The 18304-nt window shown below is 31.7% G+C and overlaps 3 protein-coding genes across 5 annotated transcripts in view; 2 read left to right on the forward strand and 1 right to left on the reverse strand.

The window, feature by feature from the left end:
* Positions 1–268, forward strand: part of CPG10 (cuticular protein glycine-rich 10) — a 2514-nt gene extending 2246 nt beyond the window's left edge. The window contains exon 4 of the mRNA XM_013320288.1: positions 264–268. Within this exon, the coding sequence (XP_013175742.1) occupies positions 264–268 (5 nt within the window). The remainder of the gene's footprint in view (positions 1–263) is intronic.
* Positions 269–4540: 4272 nt separating this feature from the next.
* LOC106124388 (uncharacterized) lies at positions 4541–13688 on the forward strand. Its single transcript, NM_001312206.1, is given in 2 exon segments — positions 4541–4645; positions 13024–13688. Coding segments are annotated over 2 exon segments (345 nt in total). The 5' UTR covers positions 4541–4596; the 3' UTR covers positions 13320–13688.
* Positions 13689–14556: 868 nt separating this feature from the next.
* On the reverse strand, positions 14557–17534 carry MED30 (Mediator complex subunit 30). Of its 3 annotated transcripts, none has more exons than XM_013321006.1 (8): positions 17439–17534; positions 17174–17339; positions 16922–17037; positions 16583–16649; positions 16098–16191; positions 15818–16031; positions 15344–15475; positions 14557–14926 (listed from the first exon to the last, which is right to left on the reverse strand). In XM_013321006.1, the coding sequence occupies exons 2-8, from the start codon at positions 17292–17294 to the stop codon at positions 14831–14833; spliced, it is 840 nt and encodes a 279-aa protein (XP_013176460.1). In that variant the 5' UTR covers positions 17295–17339; positions 17439–17534; the 3' UTR covers positions 14557–14830. The 3 variants fall into 3 exon arrangements, with proteins under 3 accessions (XP_013176460.1, XP_013176461.1, XP_013176459.1); XM_013321007.1 differs by having other exon boundaries at positions 17174–17360; positions 17439–17518; XM_013321005.1 differs by having other exon boundaries at positions 17174–17527.
* Between the last annotated feature and the right edge of the window lie 770 nt (positions 17535–18304).

Consider the following 18304-nt stretch of genomic DNA (forward strand, 5'->3'; position numbering starts at 1 on the left):
GGCAACGGTGGCGGCGGGGCGACCGCTTCGGCCACCGCTACGGCTACTGCGCATGCCACTTCCAATTCGTGAGTATCGATGGTACTGAATTACTTTCACCCATAGATATTTAACCTATATATACCTAATCCGGAGCACCAAAGTAAGGCCTCCAGAGATATTTTATTGGGGAACTTGAATTCTCTCACTGTTGTTATTTCCAAAATAACATTACGAAAATCAACTTTAGACTAGACTTTAAACTTGTATGAAACTGTCTGTAGGTTAGATATTTATTCTACCTTTAAAGTCCAAACATGGAATTATGTAAAAATTATTTTGTATTTCATCCTTAGAACTGTAAAGTCATGCCAAATTTGCTACCCGATTTTAAATTTGTCAATCCATCCAGTAGATCACATAGTAAAATAAAATTAGCATTTATCATGGTTATTTTTAATTTATTTTAGTTGATCTAATATCACTAAAAATCTGTGTAAAAACTTATTCCAAAAAAAATTTTTACAGGTATGGAAAGCGCAAATAAGAAATGTCGAACGACTAATAACTACAGAAAGAATATAAACCGAAGTGAGATTGAAATTATGCCGTTTAGTATTTGCGGTCTGGAATACAATCTTCTTGAAATCTTAAAACTTCCAAATACTATTTGCATCGTATTCTTTTGTTATTAATTTCTTAATTCAAAAAAAGCTGACGTCTATTGTTTGATGTATAATGGAACATCGAAATGGAATATTTTATATTATTTATAAAATCTACAATATAAATAAGTTAACAATTTTTTTAATGTCAAACGTTTATTATTTATTCAGCTATGATTCTACAGTAAATCTAAATTAATTTATGACATAATAACAAAAATGTATGTTGTAATTTTTTGAATTTGCAAATTGAACAAAATTTAATTGTAATAATAAAAGAAAACATGTAAACTCAGTGCAATGTTTATATTTAAAGCATACATACAGCATGTGCGACATTTTGTATTTAAGATAGACATTAATTTAAAAAATAGTTATAAAATTATTTTATACAAATACTTATTTTATTTCAAAATACTTATCCATCTAATGAATCCTAAAAACAATAATTTGTTAACACCGCATAGAGTATTTGACGTCCAAAAGTGTCACCCTCGACTTCGTCAGCGCAGAATGCAATAGCAAAAACTCCCGCACACAAAAGATGCTATCTTCACATAAAAAGTCCCATCAAAATCGGTCCAGCCCATTGTGATATTTCACAGTTCACAAAACAGTTCAACAGTGTACCGGTCGAAGACGGGAAGGCCCGGGATTTTATGAAGTCGTGCTTTTGTATCATCTTTTTTGGACTATATCTAAAATAACAAGCATATTATCTAATTCGATTAACCTTCATATTAAAAATTCCTTTCATAATATTTGTAATTTAACGCCTACTGCGTTTTCATTGCAATCAAATTAACTAACATATTTGCTGTATTATATTTTTCTAAATTTAATTGTGGTCTTTGTTAGCAGTTAAACCTTTTTTTACATAACTGTTTAGTTCTTTAATTTAAAATTGAATGCAAAATAGATTATCAGGTGATAGTAAAACAAATTATTTCTTTAAGTCTTGCCTTATTTTTATTTATTATTGAACACATTCTTTTTATATTAGTTTTCTTTTTTTTATTTTTATTAATGATTAAGATTAAACAATTATAGCGGTATTAATAATAGACTCACGAGTGACCCTAACCTGAATGAAGTACAAGTCTTTAGATAGGAATGTTTCAGTGAATCCTCACCTCCTTCCCTTCCACTATTATATCCACGGCTCGAGTCACGACAGCCAATTAAACTAATCGTAGTCAATCAATCAAAAATAACGCGGATTAAACCGAACAAGCTACTCGGTGTAAAGGCTTGTTAAAGCCATTCATCTGTAATTTAAAATTTTCTAAAGCCTTGTCATTTTTGAGACAGCCTTTTTATAATATAACTAGATCTCGCACACGACTCCGACCGCGGCGAATTAAAAAAACTTAATTAATTACCCTATGTGGCCTGCCAGACTATTTTCTTCATTCATGCCAAATTTCATCGAGATCCATTCAGCCGTTCCGGAGATACCTTCAAACATCCATTCATCCATCTAAACATTTGCATTTATAATATTAGTAAGACTAGATCTCGCCTGCGATTCCGACGGCGCGGAATTAAAAAAAACTTAATTAGTAGCCTATATGTTCTTCCATATGTTCTACGTCTATGCCAGATTTCAGCGAGATCCATGCACCCATTCTGAATATACTGTCTAACAAAAGTTTTATGGAATGTCGAAATTATAAAAACGGCTAAATTAAACCGTGCCACTTCTGAATTTAGTTCGTTTCTTAGTAATTTACAGCACTATGCGAAGAAAGATTTAATATTAGACAAGTAACGAACATAAACAAGAAGATTCTCCACAAAACAAATTAAATCATTCAGACATACCGACTATAAATAGATATATAAATTTGCACCAATAGCACAATAACAAATCGAACCAATATTGTAGGTAGTATTAAAAGATAAGTTATTCCAGAAACATTACTAGCATTTATCTTGTTTAGCGCACAGATACAGAGCTGACATTTCACCTTTTTAGCTATTTCAATTGACCTTCATTTAATTATCGTTTAGATTTATAGCTTAACCTACTTGCTAATTTTACAAAATTAATATCAATATTGCAAATAGCAATAAAGGAATAAATCGGCTGAAGAGAACCATTATTTTAAAAGAAGGTTACAAAAGTGAATAGTGTTAAAAAACAAACAAATACTTACCATCTTAAACCGGCAGTGAGATCTTTATTGCAGATTATTGAATCGACTTTGTACACTTAATGACGTTACAATTTCTAGTTTCAGTTCAACTTTTTGCAAAGTCCCAGTTTCTTTTGTCTTCTTAAATACCAAAGATCCATACCAAGAAAGTTGTTCAGTGACTCGATTTATTAAACATTGATTGGAAAATAAACATTTTATAGTGTTGATTTGAAAGTCATGTGTTGTTGTTTCCAGATAAAAAAAATAAGTACCTACATGGTGTTAAATTCCTTATGAATAGAAAAAAATATTTTTCATTAATAAAGTCTGACTAATGCGTATGGTCCGCAGAAATTATAAATAAATATGGTATTAAAAAAAAATTAAAAAGTTTTTTTTTCATAAATTGATAAAGTTTCGTAACAAAATTAGATGAAACATTATTTTTTTTTGCAAAAATCTAACTACAAATTCTACTAAAAGAAATAGTTTAACAACTTCGATGTAAAGCTTTTATTTTTGAGTAAATTAGTATAGTTAATATGGCAACATTTTACCAAGAGAGTTAAATATAAGCATGTATTGTTGGTTGTTAAGTGCATATCGTAAACTAAAGAATCTATGTTGAAGTCTAAAACGACTATAGAGTCGTACAAAAGGAAAATCCACATTATTCCAACTTTCTACAGCTTTCAGTCGACTGTTAAATATTTATGTTAACGAATTGCAAGCTATTTACTTGTCACAAGTAACTCACATGAAAACAAGCTTTAAAATAAATCGATACATGTTACATACGTCTTAGAGATATGAAAGTACAATTAGTTTAAGTCTGCATTTAATGATTTTTTTAAGTTTTGCTGGTATTCAAAAAGCGGTAAAAGAAAACGGGGAAGACAACTCAAAAGATGGGAAGACTAGATAAAAGCAGTGGCGGGACAGTCCTGGTCTATGAAGGCTAATAAGAGAAGAATGGAAGAATTCCGAAGAGGATTTGTCCACATGGGACAAACAGATATAAACTTAAATACTAACTTAACTTAAACTTTAAATAATGTAATGTAACGAAATGTATCTGAATAAAGGCTTATTATTATTATTATATTAAGTTTTAAAATAAATAAGATTTCAAGATAATTTAAATTTTTTTTTGCAAAACACCCTAACCTAACTACAATTGTAAAATCTCCCATGACTTGTGTCCACATGGATTTACTAAAATAAATTAAACCAAGTTTTTTGAAGCTGCTTAAATAAATTAAAAGTGCTTGAGGATAACCGTTGTTTAATGTTTACTTAATGGTTTGAAATTACTGACTCTGTATTAATCGCCAGTTAAAAATATTAAATTCATGAAACGCGTCATAATAAAATTAAAAATTCGTTATACATTGTTTTAGCATCGCAATGCGAATCAATAGATTTATGATGAACTGTTTTTAATTTGATATTTAAACATTTTTATTGCATTGGAACAATTTGTGCAAACATCTAAACATTTCTCGTTTTTACCAAAAAAAAAATTGCGACTCCTGATTTTGTAGGTTGTAAAAATTGCTATTCAATATATATGTACTTGCTCAAATAGATATTTTACAAATATGGTTCTTATTTTTAATCAAGAAAATAGTTCATTTATAGATAGTATTGTGGAGGAAAGCTGCATCCTACAGGTTGGCCGGTACCGTTCTAGGGCGGCGACGCGACGCCGGTGTTTTTAATCCGGTTCTGTGGTCCGGCGCATCACTCCGCGCCCTGCCGTCGACGTCGTAGCCCGTTCACTCTTCTTGTCTATTATTTATATAGTAATAATGTACAAATCATTGGTTCTCATCTGTGCTTTGTGCTTGGTGATTATTGGTGAGTTTTTTTTTGTTAAAATAAAAAAATATATATTGGCTAAAACTATTTATTAATTATTTAGCAATGAAAATATTAGATGCTCGCAAAGAAAACAAAATAATTATTAATTTACAACTTTTTAATTTATTATATTAAAAATTCTAGAAATTAAATATGATTCATGCATTTGCTGGAAAACGAATATTATTATTATTATAATTTTTATTATTTCCGCGTTAGATAAATAGAATATGAGAATAATTCTATATAAATCATTCAATATTTAACTGTATATTAAAATATTGAATACAATATTTATCACTCTTAGATATCAACGCATTTACAATATAATAGGAAAATAAAACTATTTTAATAGATTCAACTCGGAAGTGCTATTAACAATAAGATTAAATTAATAATACTACCATTTTTTCGCGACTCCGTCCACGTAGAATTAAGAAAAAACTTAATTTGTAGTAACCTATATATTCTTCCAGACAGTATAACATCTATGCCAAATTTCAGCGTGATCCATTGAGCCGTTTCAGGGATACCTTCAAAAAGACGTCAAAACTATTGCATTTATTTAATTAGTAACGTATAACCGATCTTACATATAGCAAGAAAATACGTATCAATTTTAATTACGATTTCAAATAATAAGTTTATCTAGCCGTCGCCCGCGACACAGTCCGCGCTGAAAAAAAATTAGTAGCCTTTGTGTTCTTACAGACTATGTTCTACATCTGTACCAAATTTCAGCGAGATCCATGCAGTTGTTCTAAAGATACCTTCTAATAAAAACTCATTCATCTATCTATACAATCGCATTATAATATTAGTAAGAAACTTATATGAAAACGGCTAAACACTCACGTATATTCGGCCGGTGGCGGCACCGACTATTTTCGAGCCGACATATTCCGATGATATGAATAGTTTAATGAGTAAGAAATATATTTTTTACGATCAGGATATGCGATTACTAACACACGCATTAACAATTGAAATCTTACACGTAAATAGCTTAATTATAAAATGAATGATTACTTTGCATGCTCTGCTTGTAACTAACAAAAATACACGACATAGCATGCTGCATGTAACCAATCAATTAAACAAACAGACAAGTAAACACGATAAATGTTCCGTTATTTTGAAATTGGAAACAATTAAAAGTATAACAACATTCACATCAAAGCCCTAAGGGGATAGTTGATTGAAAATAACGGTTGATAAAACTGGCACAACTTTCGTTTACAAAATAAACGTGAGTTTTCATTGCGTATTCACTGTAAAATATAACGTTTTATGTTTAAATATAAACCAAACATACATAGTATAGAGTATAGACACAAGAGAGCTTTGGCTCTATAACTATATAGCATAATCAGAGTTCTTAAATGGTTAATGACTGCTTAAGATACTATATGACTTTAAATGTGGTCGTTAACTACAGCGATACAGTCCTATAGGTAAAGCCTTAAAGAGGCATTAACATATCTCATCTTACTCCAAAATCCGACCGTTAAAAATATGTTTATAATTTGATATTTAGTTATAATCAATTATTCAAACTTTCGTGTGACATTATACTAAACTGATATATAAACACGGCTTAACACTCACGTTTATTCGTCCGGTGGCGGCACCGACTAGTTTCGAGCCCATCGGGGACCCTTCAGTGAGTGGGTAGTCAGGGGTGTGAGCGACGGGCCGCGTCCGCGAAGTAATACCAGTACCCAGATGAAGGGCCCCCGATGGGCTCGAAACTCTTCGGTGTCGCCACCGGACGAATATACGTGAGTGCCTAGCCGTGTTTATATATTAGTTTAGTTATAATCAAAATTTCAGCCAGCATTAAGGCTACGTTATATTTTAATAATATTTGTTCTTTAGTAGCTTAAGTGATAAAAATACTGGCAAATATTCAATAGTAAGTTATAAGGCTCTTAATTTATAATAATGGGTTATTGTGTAGGCATTTTGATTTATTAGTATATAAATGCGATTGAATAAAACAAAGATATATCATTAAATAATTTAAAAACAAAAAAAAGATGACACGCAAATCGATGCATAAGCAAACTTATTTATAATTCCGAGTCACGGCGGTTTGGGTCGTGAGCTCCGTGAAGTCGAGATCATGGTTGCTTCGGGTTTTTTTTCTATTGTAAAATAATATTCATTATAATATCAATTAAAGCCTATTCATTGTAAATCGCAAAAAGTGTGAATAGAAGATTAAGTTTTTTATTGTTATGGATGTTTTTGATCGTAAATGTTGTGTAAAATTTAACGATAACACATAGTAATCTAAATATAAAAGCTTTTAGTGTATGTCATTAACTTTAATAGATTTTAATAATTTATTAAAACTCAAGTATTAATTTTAATGAACATTGGAGCTTTTTCCAGCATTAACTGCTGAACAACAGAATATAACCTTAAATCAAAAGCTTGTCGATCAGTCAATAATAGTCCATTTATCTCCGAAAAACGTTTCTCTATCGGAATTTTCTTTTGTATTTTATAGGATGAAACCATTACCATTGATTTCTAATAATTATTAATTGAAGCTTACTGAAATTACAAAATTAAAATTCACAAATATATAACAAATTCAGTAGAAACAAATTCTTACGTCATTTTTATTAATACAAGTCCAACTACATTTTAAAACTCATAAAAACACGCATAAGAATTTCTTTGAATAACAAATTAAAATAAAAGACATGCTACAGGTAAATGTTCTTAACAAATTAATAAAGTAATTTTGTATTATGTGTGCATTTAAATTATTTGAATCTTTTCACATGATCTAATACGAAAAGCTTTTAATCACAATTTTAATATTACAATATCCATAACTTTCAATTGAAGAAAAAATAACCTTAGAAATATTTATTTGAATAACTAACAATTTAATTAATATAGCCCTGACATTTTGCCAAATGCGTACGTAAAACACTAACCGTTATGTTGCATAACTTAAAAAAAAAAAAGATTATGTCTTATTTTTACTAAGGAATAGGAAGATAATCAAAGAGAACAGGCTTATAATTATTTATTCTATGCTTTTACCTATTTTTTTTTATTCGGAACAACTGACTACTACATAATGTATATACATCGATATAATACATAACAAAGACTTAGTAATTATGTACCCAACACCGTTACTCACAATTATAATTAAAAATAAAGAAAGACCTATCATTTATTATTATTCTAAAGAATATACAGGGTGTCCCAAAAGGTTACGTACATAGGAAGGGGGATGATAGGGGTGGTCACAAGGGTCACCAGAAAAATAAAATAAAAATTCCCCTCTGGGTATTAAAAAAAATAAATGGCATTTTTTAAAAACTTAAAAATTTTACACCTTCTGGGGCAATTTTGTAGCCGATGACCAACAAATATTGCTATATTTAAAAAAAACTACTATGTTATCGTCAATAAAACTTTATCAATATGAAATAAAAAAAACAATACAACTGACAAAGATTTTAAAGAAAATTAAAATTGCCCCAGAAGGTGTAAAATTTTTAAGTTTCTAAAAAATACCATTCATTTTATTTTAATACCCAGAGGGGAATCTTTATTTTATTTTTCTGGTGACCCTTGTGACCACCCCTATCATCCCCCTACCTTTGTACGTAACCTTTTGGGACACCCTATAGAATAGATCTTAACTGATTACGTAATATTCGCTTTTGTAATATTGTTTATATTGCAGTTTATAATTATCTTAAATTGAGTTAATATTTAGTAAAACTTATGCAAGAGTCCATTTTCCAATGCAAGAGACTAGCACCTATTCACAATGTAGAGTCATCTTTATGTTAAATCCTTATTATTAACCTTTTCAAACATAAAATGACGCGGATATTTAATATATTAAAATCCTAAAACTCATCGAAAATATCGCGAACTGATATCATCTTTATTCTAAGAAAGATTTCGAGTCTCGACCAAAAAGAAGCTCTTGACCACGAAGTCGAAACTGCCAGTGGTCCGGCGATATAAAAAAATAATTGACCTGACTCACTTTAAATACAATCAACAGGTGGCATGATAACATTTAACCGAATCATTTCCATTGCTGTGAAAGTTAGACGTGAAAGTACATCCAAGTTAGGTTTCCCAGCAATGTATACGTATCGTGTCGAACGATACACATTGCCCCCCTACCACCGGATGGTAATTGGAATTTTATAATAATGCAAAAACAAACACGATGAACCCGTTCCGAGGCGAGTTTACACACCACTGGACAGGACAATGACTCTCCCGTTACGGACACTACCCGTTAAGGACTCGCATAGATACGGTGCCTGAGTAAGCTTTTTCAAAATTCTATGATGGCTTTTAACAAAATCTATTAAGATTCAATGGTTATTTTTTGTAATATTAAAATATTAGTAGTTTTTTTTTATTTAAATATGCCTGTGATAGGAAATGGTTTACGACAATAGTCAAATTTTCGAAACCACGGGCGGTAGTCCGTACCGCCTAACTATTAGACTATTGGCACATCTAAAATACATAGAGGTTTATTTATGGATTAATTTTCTATATTTTAAAAGCACAATAAGCTTAAATAGACAACGACTGCGGAATTCCATGACTCAAACAACCATTGGTCTGGGCTGAAGAAACAGAAACCTTCTCACGATGCGTGCGGTTTCTAGCATAAATGCCTGAAACTTAAAAATATGCATTTCTATTATAATACTAATAAACTCTCTGTGAGCATGAAATAACAATCAACAGAAATAACTACCGCAAATCAACTACCGTTATTTGTTATGAACATTTATCAATATTTAAATTTAATTGGAATCCGCTTATCCTTGAAAATCAAACGTCAGGGTGTTTGTTGTTTTTATAATTAGATGTGCGGATGTCTATTTCAATCTTATACAAATATTTGTCTTCAATTATGTATAATTTAATCACATCTATATAATCGAATAGTCCACCCAATGCATAGGTTTCTCGTCTCTCTTGTCTCAATGCTGTAAGGGTAGTCAAAAATCAAGATTACTATTTCTTTGTTGTTCAAATAACAATCAACAATTCAACATAACATTGACATCTTTATTTGTTATTGGCCTTTGTTATTGCATTGCATTATACAAACACTTCAAATGACAAAGGTAGAAGCTAGAATTGATCATGTCTTAACCTCGACGTTCTGATTAACCAAACAGATAGTGATTTGTTTCTACAATTCTATATACTATTCGTAGATAAACTTTTAGGTTGATGCCTGAACGATAAAAAAACTTCAAGACTGAAGTCTTGTAGTTTTTTCCCACATCCCTATGAATAGGGACCTTCAAGAAGCGATACCATATCCTTAAAGGCCGGCAACTCATCTGCAGTTCCTCTGGTGTTGCAGATATCCATGGGTATCGTTGATCACATCGGTGTTCCCGCAGCTCGTTTGCTCCCTTCTCTTATACGAAAAAACACATTTGTTTAAAATTAAACTCAACTATTCGACAATTTGTATAAAATATCTCGAAGTTTTTAAGGTTAATTAGATAGATATTGTTAGTTAATGATATTTTTGATTGCACAAAAATATCTACAGTCTAAAATGTCACTTTAATCATCAATCAAACCAACATACTAATCGACAAACGTTATTGTATTATTTCGATTATTATGTTTATGTATTCGTGAATTACTTCACAATTTTCCGTAGATTAATGGACATAGGTCATCACAAAGCGCTTTGGAATCGGAACGCATATGTACAACGGACGTCAATCCATCAAAATCATACTTTCACGAAACAAAATCACACTGGCATTCTATTTTGTTCCTTAAAAATAAACAGTATTAGGTTAAAAATAATATTCTTATTGCAACAAAAAACCAGAGGCTACAGTTAATTTGACGAGCAAAAAGTTTTCAAGTCAAAACAAACCGTTATATATACTCTTAATGGATTTCTCGTGGATGTTAATCAAAATTATTATTTTAGTGATTCTTGATCAGTTAACTTTAGTTTTGCTGAGGCCCTATCTGGTTTACTACAGCTTAAGTGATAGCTAACTGGCCAACCAGACCAGTTAGCACTGCCATATACGCCTACGCGTCCATTTCATTTCAGTATGGCTTTATTTTATCAGAATTGACACCAATAAAAAGTATAAAAGTCCCAAACTGTACAACGTACAGACAACTAATTATTTATCTTATTGCCGAATAACATACGACAAAAGCAATCTATTCTAACAAATTGGAATGTGTAACCGTTTGTTTCAACTGCCAAAACATTCAGAGGTTAAGAGTTTAAGTTAAGGGATTGTGTCCGTCTTCGTGCGTCTATTACCATTTTTCGTAGACATATGCAACCTCATTGGCGAAGACATTCATTGTGCCAGTATTGAACTACAAAACGAAATATTTAGTCTACTAACATAACTCGATAACTTCTTGTTAGCGTGGTATATGAAAGCAACGTGTAAATTGGGTGCTTGAACAGTACAGTTAGACAAATCTCGCGGCCATGCTCCGCTGTTGTACCGTTATCAAACTCAATTTTAGATTTGTTACAAAAAATGTACTCATAAACGCATTATTTTGTTAAGTATTGAAAGAATGTATTCAAACTAGGTTTTCGATTGATAAAACGAAGACGTATTTGGCATTTTTGATGAAATCTTTTATGACAAACTAAAGGATTATGTTGTTAAATACATTTTGGAATAAATAAATCCTGAGAAGAACCTCTTAAGACAAGTGTATACTTGTGCTAGTGCACCTTATCTCAGACTACTGTTTGTAAAAGCTAATACAAAATCACTTACACCAAGTTAAATCTAAGCAAATGTTTAACTAACAAAGTGAAATTTCATCGTAATTATACATACACTTATACTCGAACACATAGTCAACGCAAAGCTAAACCTAAATCCGGTACCATTTGTTTAAAAGGCTACACAAAGATTCCTTACTCCAGGGATGTACTTTAAAAAACAAGACGATTATTGTTAATTCCAATACAGCTATAGGATTCAATACAGTATTGTAGTGATGTCAATTCATTAATATTTACAATATATCGAACATTCAAACTTATTAATTAAGTGTACGTGTTCTTCTAACTCGGCTTCTTGGAAATCCACACAGATCAAAATGCCTCTAACATTTCCTTTAAACATCGTCTTTATTTGAAATAAACCCCAATATTTTTCTTAGGAACGGAATTTTGCAAAGAAAATTTATAATTAGTTGACGTTCTCATCTCGTATCATAGTAAGTGTATTTGTGTGTCATTGGTTAATTAAAACTCTCAATATTTTATGAGACGGTACTTTATTTTTAAACATCAATAAAGAGTTACCAACAATCTAGATTCTGCACAGTATTGATAAATCGACAGTACCAAGTTGAACGACCGTTAACAAGGAAAACGTCTGTACAAGCAGACTCGTCTATCCCATTATCTATTAGCAAATTTACGATGCACGTTGCATTAGCGTGTTTACTCCCGTCCGGACAGCGGGTCAAGCGATAGCATTCGCCATTAACCTATGTTAATATTATAGGAAAAGTTTACGCTCAATTTTAATAACTAATATGATAACACTTAACTCAATGTCATCATTTTGAATATCACTAACAATATTAAGTGGTAATGTACATACCTAACCTAAAATCTTACTGTTAATATAAATGCGAATGTTTGGATAGATGGACGAATAGATGAATGGATGTTTGTTTGAAAATATTCATAACGGCTAAACGGATCTCGTCGATAAGTGGCATAAATGTAGAGCGTACTCTTGAAGAATTAATTTGACGCGGACGGATATCGGACGACAGCTATTTCGAATGTAAAAAAAATATGGCGATGAGAAATATTCAATCAAAACATTACTAATTCTCTAGAAAAACGAAATGTGTCGACATAAATAATCTATCGATTAAAACCGAAGCTATAGTCCATTTCCTATATAAAATCATTAAACGGTCTTACTTAATACAAGACAAATTAAAGGAATCATTAAAAGCTTTTATGTAAATCGAATTACCGCTAACGTCCAACAGGTTTCTCTAATGTACAGTTGTTCTAAAATGTCATACTCGACTCATGATTAATCATTCATTCCAAATTGACTGAACACATAAAATTAAGTCTTAATTGATTATAGATATTGAAAGACATTCGATCCAAATCGCTAACGTATTATCAGTAGTTAAAGGACAGACCGTTAGCTGCAAAAACAAAGCTTAAAAGCTAGCTGTGTGTAGCAACCCTAGCTTACCTCCTTCTTTATTAAATTTGGGTAGCATAAAATACGTGGCATTTCATCAAAAGAAATGTATTTAATTAGGATTTTGTTTCAAAGCAATAAAAAAAATTATATTTCCAGAGGCGCGACCAAAATGGCAGTTCTTACCTCCAGTGCCTGGCTACGTACCCGTCTACATCAGATCTGGAGACACACCGCTGGAGGAGATCAATCCAGAACTAGCTGAAGCCTTCCACGCATTACCAGCTGGCAGGAGCGCTGGTAAACTTGTGGATGCCGCACCAGAAATACCAGATCAAGCTGACCAGGCACAGCCCGACGTGGTATTAGAACCAGAAGAGCATCACTACGAAAAAAAGTTTCTAGACAAGAAAAAGAAAGCCACTGAAGTAGTTAAACCTAGCGAACGCAGATAGACGTTGTACTTAAATCATTTTTATATATACTATTTTATCATACAACAAAGTACACTGTGTTAATATTGTTGTAAGAAAAAGTTAAATAATAAAAATAAAATCTCTATTGCAAGTATTTAACTTGACAATATGTGGTTGATATTTGAGGGGATTAAAATAAATATTTGGTATTAACTTTCTTATGCAGTTACATATTTTGTTTTAAAGAATAAAGTCTAAGTTGTACCTTTGAAATAACTATTAAAAATGCTTGCCATCTGCTTTATATTATAATTTAAATTAAATATACTAGAGTCTTAATTAATTTAGACAAACACAACTTATGTAAATTATATTTTTTTTTTCAAATAAATTAAATAAAAATTTTAATTTTTCATTTTCTTTACAAACGTTATCATATTTAGATTGGACCTTTCTACTCTTAAATAAAAAACACAGATAAAAAATAAGATAAATGAGCAATGATTAAGCCCCTATTCGGACCCGTTAGAACAAAAAAACACATTTCCGTGTATCTTTTCATATGGCAGTGCTTTAAAACGCGACGCTTATTTATCTTGTAATGTTGCATTTTGAGTCCTTCGCAAAAGAAAAGACTGATTATAGTTCACTGCTTGAGAGCAGCAGGCGCTGTTTTAACGTGACATTTAAAAAGCGTCCGTGCAAATATTAATATTTGGTGAAAATAGGAATGTCAGTAAAAGAAAAAATTAAACGATACGATGGGACGTACTTTATTTATTCAGTTTCATTATTTACAACCAAATTACTTACAAATATGTTTTCCTTAAAATAACAATTCTTTATCTATAATTTTATATAACAATCTATTTACATTAAAACAACTTATTTGACACTAGAGGAATTAGGGGGTTAGATAAAGTGCATTCGCTCCTAAGTGATTCTATAACGAACTTCAAAAATGTAAGGAACTGACAACAACTTTCGATAAGTCACGTGATTGCCGCACGTCATTCCCATACATTTTTGAAGTTCGCTATGGAATCGCTTCGAAACGAATGCATTTTATCTGACACGTCTGCAATACTTTATGTCGTTCAAACCTGACTAAATGGAGGGTAATGTTTTATGTAAGAATGTTTGTATGTATACATACAACATTTTGTATGAATCTCAATTCCATTATCTTATGTATAAAATTCTCGTGTCACAATTTTCATTCCCATACTCCTCCGAAACGGCTTGACCGATTCTCATGAAATTTTGTGAGCATATTGAGTAGGTCTGAGAATCGGCCAACATCTATTTTATAATCCCGCGCGGACAAAGTCGCGGGCGACAGCTAGTAACCTCTAAATAAACGGTTAAACCGATTTTGACGTGTGAGGTGTCTTTGGACACGTATTGTTTCACAGATTATACTTTTTAGCACACACGAGTTTAGTAGACACATATTCGCTTTTTCTTTTGATGATCTTTTATGATAATTTAACATTTATATAAACATACACATAATGTAAGAGCAGAAATAATTTGTGACAATATCTAGTCTATGACCTCCTCATAGTTAACATAACATTTATCTCCCAGATGATTGTCCTCAAGTTTGTGATCACCTCTTTCAGTTGTTTGTTCTTTGACACCACCTGAAAAGTAGGAATTAAATCCATAATAATGAACATTTTCCAAATAAGATATGACCTAAAGGTCTATGTTACCAGGTCATTAAATTAAAAAAAAAGTAGAAATTAAAAAACAACTTATATCCAGTATATCTTTACAATTAATAAAATTATTCCGTGCTGACAAATCGTGATCAAACGCTACCTTGAAATGTGGCGCTGGTTATTGTGAAGTCGAATGGAAATTGAGGGACTAAAATAGTTAAAACATTTATTTACTGTTTTACCAATTTTGGGAGATTGAAGTAATTAAAACACATAATACAACAGCAACAAAGATCTTTAGTTTAAAAATTAATTTAAAAAAATAAAAAATAATTTGACGTATTGACATTAAAGTACCAGGTTACCATAAAATACATGAGATATTCACAAACAAACCTGTTCAGTAAGTATGTTATTTTCTTCTAAAACTTGTCTGTATGTCTCAGTGTTTCGTCTTTCATCTAATGTTTTATTATCAGCTTCATCTTTGAGAGGTATCAGACTTTCCATGTGGGTGTACTCCATACCCTGGAAATTTTCAAACAATCTGTAGTCATTTTTACAACTCGAAATTATAATCTCAAGCCAAGTATAATTATTTTCAAATATCATGGCTGCTCGAGGTCATTGCGATGTGCCGTGCCCTTCTCCCGTATCCAGCTACACCCCAAAATATTTAAAGTCTCGGGTGCAAAAATGAAATTAAGATATGTTTTTCTTTCAAGTCATTCAGCAGAACACAATTTTAGCTGTAACGGGGTTTTACAGGGGATACAGGGGATAAAGCGCAGCTGACTTTGAGCTGTCAAATAGTTTGAAACGGCTTATACCCAATGGACAAAACTTGTTATAATATAAAAATAGATATACCTCAACCTGGCAAGTTTCATTACACTTCTCGTATATCAACCTTAGGCGTTTGAACAGTAAACGTATCGTGCGAAGTTGTTCCTGCACCTTAGCTTTCTTATCGTTGCTGGCGTTCTCACCGTGCTGCGTGCCGTTCGGAGGCTGGATAGCTTTCAATGTTTGAAACACATCTTGTGTTCTACTTACTATGTCTTGAACTGTCTCTTGTCCAAACCTATAATTGTTAACACATATAAGAATTGTCCATTTATCAGGTTAACTGTGTAACTTAGAAACTTACTTGCACAAAGAAGCAGTGTTAAAATCCTTGTTCTGCTGTGGCGGGGCTGAGGGGGGAGCTGGAGGAGCTGCTGCCACAGGTACAGTTTGCATAGCTGTAATTTATAATGATTTATATCACGGGATGTGAAATATAGTAACCACCATTTTATTCAACATAATTGCTTGATGTGCAAATTCAAACACATTCTTGACATTTGAATTGATTAGCCAGCAACAATCTGGGCAATACTCTGTTGGGTTAATACCCATTGTTTATTTTGATTTGTGGAGCAGGCATGTGGTATAGTAGTTTTCAGATATCTTAGCTACTTTTAACTTTGCGCCAGTTGCTGCATTGACCTTGGGCCACCACGATTATTATATTTAAATGAATAGAAATATAGCATAGATAACTAATCTCACCTCCAAACTTATGTTATTTTAAAGAAATCTATATTTCTTTAAGATATTAATATTTAGACATTCTTACAAAAAAATCTTTACCTTGTTGTTGTACAACTTGTTGTACCATAGCAGCACCTGGCCCCACACCTCCACCCACTCCCATACCCTGAAATTAACCAATCTAGTAGGTACAGGTCGAGTTCTCACAAATATGAAAATAATATAATACAGTCAATAAATAAAATTATTTTTATCTTCATACTACTTTTTAAATTTCATACATGAAATCTAATAGCAAATTCTTAACCATTTTGAATGTTGCAGTTGTTAATGAAATCAAATGAAAAACAAGCAGTTTAGTCTTTTGCTGCCATCTAATGTAAAATATTCTTTTTTTGTCAATTCAAGTGTTACAGAAAATAAAATTTATTTATTTACTTGTGGTCCCATCGCCATGTTGCCCATTTGGTTTTGCATTGCTGCACCATAAGGTGGTACCATTTGATTGCCCATGCCAACCATACCTGCATTGCCCATTGGACCTGCCATAACACCTGGAATATTACAAAATGTCAATAAATTACAAATACAATTGTAACAAACTGTATTATCAAATATTTTTTTAACCAACGAATTTATATAGGGGTGAAAAATTTAAATTCCAATGTCAAATGTCGAAGAATAAGTTACCTGTTAACTGATTTGGCATTTGTGGAATTTGGCCACCCATTGGTCCACCGCCGTATCCCGTCCTCATGGCTCCGGGATTGCCCTGGAAATTACCAGGGAACTGATGCCCTTGCCCTGCCATGTCGATGAAACACAACTAATGCCGAAAGTTACTTCGAGGTTTTATCTGAGAAAATGAAATCGTCGACTAACTTCTATTGCGTGATATATGTCTAGTAGTTAATGATGTTAAAAATAATTATGTGAAATGAATAAGAAAACCTACATAATAAACATAAAACAGCGAAAATTAAGCAATAGTATATCGGTGGTATTAAACTTGATGTTTGAAATTCACACTGACAGTGACAGAAAATAGCTAACCATAGAGTAAGGCTACAGATAAATGAAAACAATAAAGTGAAAGTGACGTAGAGGGACAGATAAGTTATTGGTCGTATTTTAATTACTTTAAAAGGTATTTCCAACAGGGTTTTTTTGTAAATAAATAAGCACAAACGACGATAGTGTTCACAAAAACTATCGAATTCCATTATCTAACAGGTTAAGTATTTTTCCTTATATTCGTGAAACCAACCAAACGAAAATTATCTCTTTGACTCTAAAAAACTTACAGTAACTTTATTGAATTTGTAGTCCTAGACAATATACGTTCAAAATTAAAAACTCAAAATTGTTTAGATATACCCCAAATTTTTTACAAGATTCCAAAAAGAATGATAGCAAAAGTAAGGTATACTTAAAACAAAATTGATATCACTGCAAATATAAAATTATTGCTTAATAATTCTTAAAGTTTAATTTACATTCAACGCAACCTATACGTACAGTCAGCGTCATATAAATCGTAACAGAGAAGATATGCAAATATATAGGTACACCGGAAGTAATCAATTATATCGGTACAACAAAAGTCCTCAAATTAATAGATACATTCACCCTGCTTAAATACATCGGTACATACACAGCGTCAAATATATGAGTACATGCAAGGTTCCCATAAATATCGTAGCAGACACAGCGTCATAAGTAACGAAGCAGTCAAGGTGTGCAAAAATATCGTAACATTTGACAAAATTGAACTCTATCTCTATGTTCTTGTGATACAATTTGGAATAAACTACTTCTGTT

The sequence above is a fragment of the Papilio xuthus genome, unplaced genomic scaffold (genome assembly GCF_000836235.2).
Source record: "Papilio xuthus unplaced genomic scaffold, Pxut_1.1 DF825946.1, whole genome shotgun sequence".
Taxonomy (NCBI): Eukaryota; Metazoa; Arthropoda; class Insecta; order Lepidoptera; family Papilionidae; genus Papilio; species Papilio xuthus.